The 9,944-nt window shown below is 38.0% G+C and overlaps 1 protein-coding gene across 2 annotated transcripts in view; it reads left to right on the top strand.

Annotated features, from left to right (window-relative positions):
* LOC108440271 (phosphofurin acidic cluster sorting protein 1-like) overlaps nucleotides 1-9,003 on the top strand; it is a 75,557-nt gene extending 66,554 nt beyond the window's left edge. For both annotated transcript variants that reach the window (XM_017719062.2, XM_017719061.2), the window contains exons 22-24: nucleotides 438-676; nucleotides 893-1,012; nucleotides 1,838-9,003. In XM_017719062.2, coding sequence (XP_017574551.1) covers nucleotides 438-676; nucleotides 893-1,012; nucleotides 1,838-1,956 — 478 coding nt within the window. In that variant the 3' untranslated portion in view covers nucleotides 1,957-9,003. The remainder of the gene's footprint in view (nucleotides 1-437; nucleotides 677-892; nucleotides 1,013-1,837) is intronic.
* Nucleotides 9,004-9,944: the final 941 nt, after the last annotated feature.

The following is a 9,944-nucleotide window of genomic DNA, read 5'->3' on the forward strand; positions in this document are numbered from 1 at the left end:
GTTTGTCAACACACAACAGCAGGAAGTATTTGAACAGTAATTCCAGTTATAGAACCTTTTAACATTGACGTATTTACATTAATGAGTAGAGCGCTACCAATGCACTTATTACGTCACCAACCAACCAGCAGCGGTTGAGTAGTCACAAAACAGGTTTGCTGTAGAAATCTGAATAATACTGGGAAGTTTTGTTTTTTAATGTAATACATTCTACTTTCCTTAAGGGATATAGGCAAATATTTAATTAACATTTTAAGCTGTTCTACTCCAATTTCTGCCATTTGATGAGGACTCGTGTGCGCATGAGGTTATCATTTGGTGTAATCAGAGGAAAAAGTGGCCAGGCTTCTTTTGAACTGATTCTGGTTCCAGTTTAAATCTATCCTGTCTGATAGAATCCTGCTGTTTAACCCGTCTGCTTTCTCTCTACTTCTCAGGAGCCCCAGCATGTCTCATGGTGTGGACGCCATCGGCCTACAGGTTGATTACTGGCTGGCATCGCTGGCTGAAAAGCGGCGCGAAGGTGAGCGGAGAGATACGGGCTGTAAAAACACGCTGAAGAGCACCTTCAGGTCCCTGCAGGTCAGCCGACTGCCAGGAGGAGGTGCTAATGAGCCACATGCTCCTGTCAACACCATGTCCATGACTGTGGTCACCAAAGAGAAGAACAAGAAAGGTAAGAGAAATTTAAGACAGAAAAATATTTCCATGTAGTTACATTAGAATAATATGCTTTATGGATGTGTAAAGGAGCTTAATCTAAAAATCTCAAAGTTGCTGCAGGACAGTCAGATGCAGTGATTTTAGATTGGATCTTTTAATTGAAAGCACCTTACAGCATCCATTTTACAGTAGCGGCTCAGTCCTCTCTTCTGTTCTGCTTTTTGTGCAGTTCCCACCATCTTTCTGGGGAAAAAGCCCAAAGAGAAGGAGGTGGATTCTAAGAGTCAGGTGATCGAGGGCATCAGCAGACTTATCTGTTCAGCCAAGCAGCAACAGACCATCCTCAAAGGTAATGCAGAACAGAGCTCAGATACAGTTGTTGTATAAATAACATAATGAGAAGTGATGCATTAGAATTAGTGTATTTCTGACTTACTGTGCAACAAGTACAGACACTGATGACAAATTACAAGAGCACCATTCGCAGACCATTCATGCAAAGTATTAAAGAAAAATAATTAAGAATTGATAGTTAATATCACAATTGCAAGCACGTTTGTACACTGTAACATAAGTGGCTTTATAGAGTGGTTAAATCACTCATGATACACTGTTCTGATATCAGACATTGCTGATAACACTACATCATCGTGATTTTAATAAAAAAAAATAATAAAAAGGAATTTCATCTGTTCCATCATCACAGTCCAGAATGATGTGTTCATTGCCAAAATACATACAATATTGCGATGATGTATGATCAATCATGCGTCCCTACAACAACACAGTAATATCATCAGTGCACAATGGATCTGAAATTAGTTCTGCTGGATAGGATAAGCAGCCCAGTCTGCTGGAAACCTAATCTTGAAGAAAAACATCTCCATGAATCTACCCACTCAGTGTCCCAGAGGATCTTTCTTTCTTTCATTCTTTCCTTCTTTCATTCGCCCTTTCTTTCTCTTTCACTTGTTTATTCTTTCTTTCCTTCTTTCATTCGCTCATTCATTATTTCCTTCTTTCGTTCGCTCATTCATTCTTTCATTCTTTCTGCTCTTATTAATTTTTTCTTTCACCAATTCTTAGTTATTTTTCTTTCTTTTTCCTAGTCAGTTATCTCTCAATAATATTTAACTCTTTTTTTTTCCCCTTTTTTCTTTCTCTCTTTTCTCAGTGTCGATTGATGGTGTGGAATGGAACGACGTAAAGTTCTTCCAGCTTGCAGCTCAGTGGCCAACACACGTAAAGTACCTCCCAGTCGGACTGTTCGGATACAACAAACCGCCCTCCTAGGGCCACCCACTAGCCCTCTAACCCCGCCCCTTCACCCTGCAGCCTTGGCCCTATTGCACACAATTCCTGCCAATCTGAACAGAAAGCTGGCCAATTGTAGCAGAGCTGTGAGGAGGGAACCTGCCCTAAATGTTCATTTCTTTCTGCTGGGGGTAGGTGGCGTCGCAGGGGTCGTGTTGATGGCTGAAATGTACTTTTTTTAAGGCGCTAGTCACTTTTATTTATTGAAAAGGTCCCAGAGCACCAAATTGTGAGGGACAAGCACAAAACGGCAGACACCTTCAGTCTACCAACAACAATCATATTCCTGTCTGACAGCATGATGAAGCAGAAATCCAAAAAAATGACCTTTAACATGACCTTTGACCTCATTGATGCAAAGCTAACATGATTGGCCTCACCGTCAGAGCTGTAACAGAACCAACAAATGCTGTTAAGCTCTGATCTGCATGTCTTAAACTACAACACCCACAACCCACTAGTAAATTAGTGTTATTATGCAACTTATGTACTTGTGCATGTGTTAAGCCGTGCAGCTACAGTTAGCCACCTGAAGCTATGCCTTTTTCAGTTCAGTTCAGTCTGTAGAAGCTTGATGACGCTGGGGTTTACTCAGTTATCAGTGAAGTGGTTGCTGTGTCCATGGAATACTTTTGTGAGTTTTCCATTGTTTTGTACATAAGCTGTTGTGGCTTATAGGAGCTTTCAGTTATTTAGTTCTTATATGAGTACTTCGGAAAAGTGCCCTTTTAAAATAAATATGTAGCTCAATTAAAGGTTTTATTTTTTTCTTCATAAACCATATCTCCAAAGATCACACTGGCCAATCCGAATGTAAACCCATCGCACTGTCAAGCAGTAACAAAGTCACAAAGAGCATGGTTATAATCTGACCAGCATTCCACACACTTCAGTTGTCCTGTAGATGGGAAATCATAAGGGAAAATGGTTTCTTATCAACTCAAGGGCTGAGGTCAATGAAGTCCGTCATATGTAGGGTAAAGTCCCATAATATTCACAACAAAAAAACATGTAAATCATTGTTCTATTAGCCATCGCTATTTTTTTTTTGACAAGAATCAGCAAATTTGGGCTGTTTATGAAGGATTGGTTCAAAGAAAAAAAAATCTAATTTACAGTTTTCCTTTTTTCCCATATTTCAGTTGGCAAAATGTTTTTGCTCTGAAGCTGCAAGGATAATGTAGCTATGTTACCCAGACTTTCTTTTACATTACTGTTCCAGCTCCAGTGCAAAACTAAGCAGCAGTGCCCAGACACCAAACACCTTAGCTGAGCCATTACATCTGGAGTAAGAGGAAAACTGCAAATCTGATTTTTCAGTGAACCAGTTCCTTTAAGCAAAGAGCTCTGGGCTGGATCCCTGTTGGTTGCTGAAAGCTATGCACTTACATTAGCTCTCACCTCTACACATTTTCTTCCAAAGCACAATATTGTTCAAGATTTTCTCTTTAAAGGAAACGGCACTTAAAGGGATAGTTAATCCATACAGTGAATGAAAGCAGTCATTGGCAGTTAGCAAGCTGTCATTGTTAGTGTGAACTATCCCTTTAAATTAATATTCCACACAAAATTCATAGTTTAACATGTGATTCTTCATCTTGAACACCTCAAAGAAATTCAGATCCCCAGTAATCAACATAAGAGCTAGCACAGAGTTAACAATTATTAGCGACTAGTTTACGCGGGAGCCACAATTTTAATTCAGTTGACCATTTAAACCCCATCTAGGCCTGTCACAATCATGGAGTCTTAGCTGCTGATCAGTTGGCACATACATTTTTGTGATTTAATACAATTATAAATACAATTTTTATTGTTCGTTGCATTTATCAAAGTTCAAGCCAAATACAAATATGCCATTTTGCATTCTGTGAAATGATGCTGACGGCCTCAAATGATGACAGAAACAGCTTGAATTGAACAAACAAACAAACAAACATTACTCACCACTGCCCTCAAAGATGCTATTGCATCAGTAGTTGTTTATGTAAGACCTGTGAGGTGACTTATAGTTTTGCTTTCATTCATTTGCATGAATTTGCCTCAACCCATCAGTTTTGATGGGATGTAAATACATGATGGTGAAAGCTAACAACTGTGGAAACTGTGATCTGCGATCAGCTTAAATAATTATCAGCCGATTATGTAATAATTGTGACAGGCCTACTGCTTCATGTTTTGCCCACCAAATAACATTACCACTAAAATGTATATTAGAGGGTTATATTTGAACATGTGTCTTATCAGAGTTTGAAATTGAATTTCAAAATCTTTGAACTTGTAGATGAAAGAAACGTCTCGCCCTCCATTTCGTTAGTATGGTGGGTACAGGCAGTAATGGCTACTGCCTGGCAATCATGGTTTATATGGCTTAATAATTTATAAATTAAGCAAATTTGCCCTTAACAGTTAATGGGGAAGTAGGGGTGCAAAAATGGATTAAAATGTCCAAAACTAGGAAAAATTGAATAGTCATGAATAGAGCTGGATATTGAGATTCATTATCTTATGGTGATAATCAAATTACTTCAGTACTACAGAGTATAGAATAGTTCGCTCATGCTTGTTTCAAAAGACTTGCTTGTTTCAAAATCTATACTGCTGATTTTGGAAATTACATTCTGTATACAATGTTAACTCCAGTGCTTCTTGAGTAGTTTGCAGTCATTTGTGGTCATATACCCATTTCTGACACCTCACACTCATGTCTGGTTTAAGCCTAACTCACTTTTGGTTTGTAATTTTAAAAGAAGGTATCAAAAAGGTATCGTTCATAAATCGATATTGAAATAAAGGTATTGGTATCGGTATCAGTATTGAATATTTAACAATACCCAGCCCTAGTCATGTTTGTTTGGAAAATTTTACCTCGGGGGGGAAAAAAACAATTATAGGTTTTACAGTTTTTCAGTTTTTAGTTCTCTGCATAATGAGGACGTTTACACTAATTAACTTCAAACAGCCTTTAGCCTGTCACTGGTTCTGCGTGATTTTTGGCTAAGAATCCTCATTTCCGGTCAGGAATCACATATTAAACTGTGTGGCATGCTGTTTTAAGAGCAGATCTGGGATCAGGTTACTATTCCTAATCAGAGACTTTAACAGGAAGAGCTAAGAGTTGGTGCTGATCTTCAGTCAGAACTTCAGAGCTCCTCCCTTTACCTGCTTAAGCTGCTACATCGTTGTCGTAGTAAGAGGCAGCTTCTACTAAAGTGACATTCTATTTTGTCTAGGACGTGTGTGAGGTATATTTGTCGGTGTTAAGGTGACCAAGATTTTAGTGTATGAACTGTGGTTATATAAAAAAACAAAAAGAAAACAACAATATCTATGAAATAATGTCGTGCCACTGTAAGAGTGATGAGCGTTGGTTTGTCGTGTGTCGGTTTGTGTGCGCATGTGTGGTAATTTCAGTTGTCGCTGACCAGTTTTTGTGGTGTAAATTTTTTTAACAAATTGCTGACCCTGTCTCCACAGAAGATTATATGAGACGTCTTTGCTGGCTCACTGACCTCTTGGAGGGGTGAATTTGAAAGCAAAGAATATAACTTCTACCATTTAGGCAGCAGAACCTACAGCAGATATGACACAATAATGATGTGCTCAATAGTGTTTTTGTGTCTGCATCGCATTCTAACTACTGAAAGCTTTGGAAATGGATACTAAGCATCCAAACCAGGGTATATTGTGTGTGGCAAAAGTATTACCACAGATTTTATGCTACAGTATAAAAGGGTCAATTACAACATTTGCGTTTAATACATTGTTTTCTGGAGTGGTTAGTAAGCAATAGTGGTTTTTTTTTTTTTAAATATTGCCTTCACATTCTCACATTTTCCTTTTTTGTGTGTTTAAGTGGGTTTTGCACAAAAGCCAAGCATCTTGCCAGTTTGCAGACATGCTACTAAATGATTCATTGCACAGCACCTGTTTCCACCTCCCACTGACATAATAATATGCCAAATACAGACTGGCAAAAGATCCCAAACATCTACAGGATGATTGAGAATTCTCGTCTGGGACAAAATACCCCATGAGTCAGTCGCAAAACACCAAATGAATGCTTTTCTGTATAATTACTCATTGCTTTTCACTGATTTTCATCTTTCTCTGGTTAAATGTCTGTTTATGACATGTTTAAAACGAGCAAAAATGGTAATCTCAGATAATTCTTACAGTGACCTCATAAAGAGAAGAAATGATAAACATCTCAGCTCGATTTAAAATGCTTTCACTTGTCAGCATTTCATTAGTTTGGCAGTGTAACACCATTGCTGCTACTGGCTCTGGTCTGAATTTTATTAGACGTTCCTTCAGGCTCCACCTACCAAGTCTCAATGGGATCTTTGCTAGATCTTTGGTCAGACAAGGCCATCAATAATTCTGTTTTGTCTGGGTCCCTGTTATGGACCCTTTAGGCTGAATTTGACCTTGACCGTCACAGAAAAGACTGCCATAGAGGTACATTGTGTTTGTAACAAAAGGACCACAACAAATGCGAAGTCTGGGTGTGTAGTAGATCATTTGTTAATTGTTATTGTGATGCTGGCCTTCTACGACTAATATTCTGACCAAGAACAGACGCTCCAGAGGAGTTTCTGTAGGAGGTGAATAAATCATTGCATTCACATGATGCAGCACTTAATTCATTTTGGTCAAAAAAAACATTTTAGGCCTATCTTTTAAAGATGAATTCAGCAGATTTTTCAGAATGTCTACATCATTAAATCAATAAAGTCATTCAGAGTGGTTTAATGTGAAATGTATTGTAAAGAAACTTACCAGCTCCGATTTCTTCACAGTGGTAGTGGTAGGAACCAGGGGTCTAAAACTCAAACACATAGCTTTTGTGTACCTTTCTGTCAGTGATTTTTAGAAAACTAATGCAAAACAAGGTCTCAGGCATCAGCCAACATATTTGTAACCTGTTCATGTAATACCTTTCTGTGAGCTTTTGGATGCATTATGAATGCTTTAGATGTCTGGTTCCCACTGTGAACAATTCTGACTAGATAACTTTATTTAGGATGGAGCACTTTACATCAAAGCATTCTGAATGACTTTATTTACATTGAACAGATTGAATTATGCTTTTTTTTCCAAAAACTGGTGGAATTCCCCTTTAACCATGTTATATCAATGATTTACTAATGCATGTTGTAAGTAACATACTAATGTATGTTGTAAGTTGCTTGCAATACAAAGCAATATAATCGCAATAGGAAATTCCATCTATATTGTGCAGCCATAATGTGATCATAGCTTGTGCTGATTTTTCAGGCTGCAAACAGATTCTTTGTGCAAAATCCTTTTAACAGTATGCACCTTTTATGGAGAGCTATCCTAATGTGTCAAAGTGAATACATAAACACACAAATGTTTAAAAAGATCCAATACAGCCATATTGACCTGTTTCTAAAGCTCATTAGCTGAGGTTGTTCAATGTCGTTTTTTTTTTTAATATATGAAATATCTGATGCTGTCAGGTTGTTTCTCACCACAAAGGGAACTGAGAGGACGTAAAGTGTCACTGCCAAAACGTGTCAGCTGTTACATTTTCTATCAGATGGAGGCCATCGTTCAGTGTTGCTGATGTACTAGGAATTGTCATGCATGGCCATTTCCCTCCACTGTTACCTATTTCAATGCAAAAGCATTTTACGGAGACGGAGACGCATTTCATTCCAACGACAACACTGTCTCGTTTTGTGCCGTCTCGCCGCCTACTTGTGGTCTGAATGTGGACAGTGTGTGTTTCTCTCTCTGTGTGCTGTTCTCAGTCTGTTATGATGCCTGGCTAATGTCTGGCCTTGGATCAGTAATTGTAGTCTGTGTTTTGTGTGACGTGACCGTTTTGTTGTCTTTATCAAACAAAACCGTGGAATTCCAAGCACACTGATCAGAAATGACTAATTTGTACAGCCGAAATTGTTGTGTTTTCTACTCCAACCCAAAGGCCTGGTTTACTAATGCAGCAGAAATTCTCAGCAACTGCAAAGCTAGATCAAGAGTAGCACCTGAACAATGAACATTTTGTGGCTGATACCAAATTTAGGGAGCTAAAAAAACAAACAAAAACAAAACAATGTCGGCCAACATTTTATATTTACATTTTGGGTTTTAATCAGTGTGTTACTGACTGATATAACTGCCAGTTGCCAACTGTGACATGCTCAATTTGATTCGGTTCGGAATTGTCAGATTTATTAAAGTCTAACAGCAGAGGTCTCAATACAAATATCGTAGCACTGATTGCAGAACCCAGATTTTTTTGTTGTTTTGGTTGTCACTGTCATTTACCTCTTACTTTTGATCCATTTTCTCCATAGGGACCCTGTCATTGTATAAGGTTTCACTCTATCCTTAAAAGATTGTGAGTTTGAATCCTGCCAAAAAAAAGTCTGTTTACCTCCAATATGTTTACTGATAAAACCACATTGTCAGCATCGGCCAACTGATGTATCAGTCAGGCTGTAACCTAGAGTGCAATTTCTCATGATCACTGATTGTAGAACCTGAATTTAAGTTGTCAGTCGCTTTAGTAAATCAGGCCCTCATGAGAGTCTTTCTCTAAGTCTCATCATAATATTGAGAGAACATTTTTTTTCTTGAATTCCACAAGCTTTGGTGTGCGCTCTAAATTTTGGCTAAAGTTAAACCCCAAGGCACAGTCAGTCAGTCGGTGTGGTAGAATAGCACTCTTTCATATTTGGCACAAAACTTGTTGCTAGAGGGAGAAGCCGAGCTTGTGGATGAAAAGAGTATTTTTGCACATGCACTTGTTTGTTTTAGCAGTCCTTAGCCGTTTGCCGTTTGCCTATAAAAAAGAAAATCAACAATGCTTGTACATATCTTAAGAAGTGCTTGTAATATGAACCTAAGTTCTTTTATTGTTATTTTTTTTTTTTATTCAACATGTTTTGTAGTACTGCTTTTTTCATGACTTGGTTGTCTTTTGGGTAATGTGTGGGATATAAATTGAAAGTGTTCATTTTTTTTTTTTTAAATAAACACACCTTATTTGTACTCTGCCTCCGGTGTTTTCCGTACGTTTTCACAGAAAGAGTGCAATGACTGCTTGCGGCTGCAACTGAATGCTCTGTAGGACACTTCAAATCTTTTTTTTTTTTCTGAAAAGGAGAATATTTCATCATTTCGGTAGGCATATGGCAGTGCTAAGGAGGGGTCTAAAGTTCTCTTCACTGTCAGGAAAAAACGGTACTAAACTATCACTGGAGTGGTACCTCAACGGTACGTCTTCAGTGCCTTACCAAATTCCATTGCAGTTGTATTGTTGAATTGCATTGACTCCACACAGTCTGCCGTGACTCCAGGCTTTTTATTTTAATGTTCTGTTTTAAAACCGGTTATGAAAATGTACAGATATGTACTTTTCTCATGGAAAAACCTATTTAAGGTGCACATTGGACCTTAACCACTGTTGTACCTTTGAGCACATTTACATTTGTTTGTACCTTGATGAATTAAAAAAAACCTCCATCACAGTACCTTTTTTTTCGGACAGTGTTGCTAGTTGTTTTAGCTCTGTTTAAATGAGGTTTCATCTCCTGAACAGTTCTGATTTCTATTTAACGTGATCTCCTTAAAATCTTTAATAAGCTACTTCCTACAGTCAGAGCCCAAGTATAAGTTCATCCAGCTTAATTTCCAGAGTTTTAATAACACTTATAAAGTAAAGCAGAATTAAATCATCTAACCAATTATAGATTTAGCCAAAGTTCATATCCATCCATTTCAATTTAGCACTACAGCTTGACCACATTGCTCTCAAGCAGGAGATTGAATTGCCTTTTGAAACCACTCTTCATCCTGGCAACCGATATGAAGCTCTGAGGACTAAATGGTTTGAAATGACTGCATGCTTGGTTGGGACATGTATAGTATTTTTCACATGTAAAAAACATCAGGGTAGAATAGTGTGTAGTAGCTGAACGAAATCGATTGCC

The sequence above is a fragment of the Pygocentrus nattereri genome, chromosome 2, assembly GCF_015220715.1.
Source record: "Pygocentrus nattereri isolate fPygNat1 chromosome 2, fPygNat1.pri, whole genome shotgun sequence".
Lineage (NCBI taxonomy): Eukaryota > Metazoa > Chordata > Actinopteri > Characiformes > Serrasalmidae > Pygocentrus > Pygocentrus nattereri.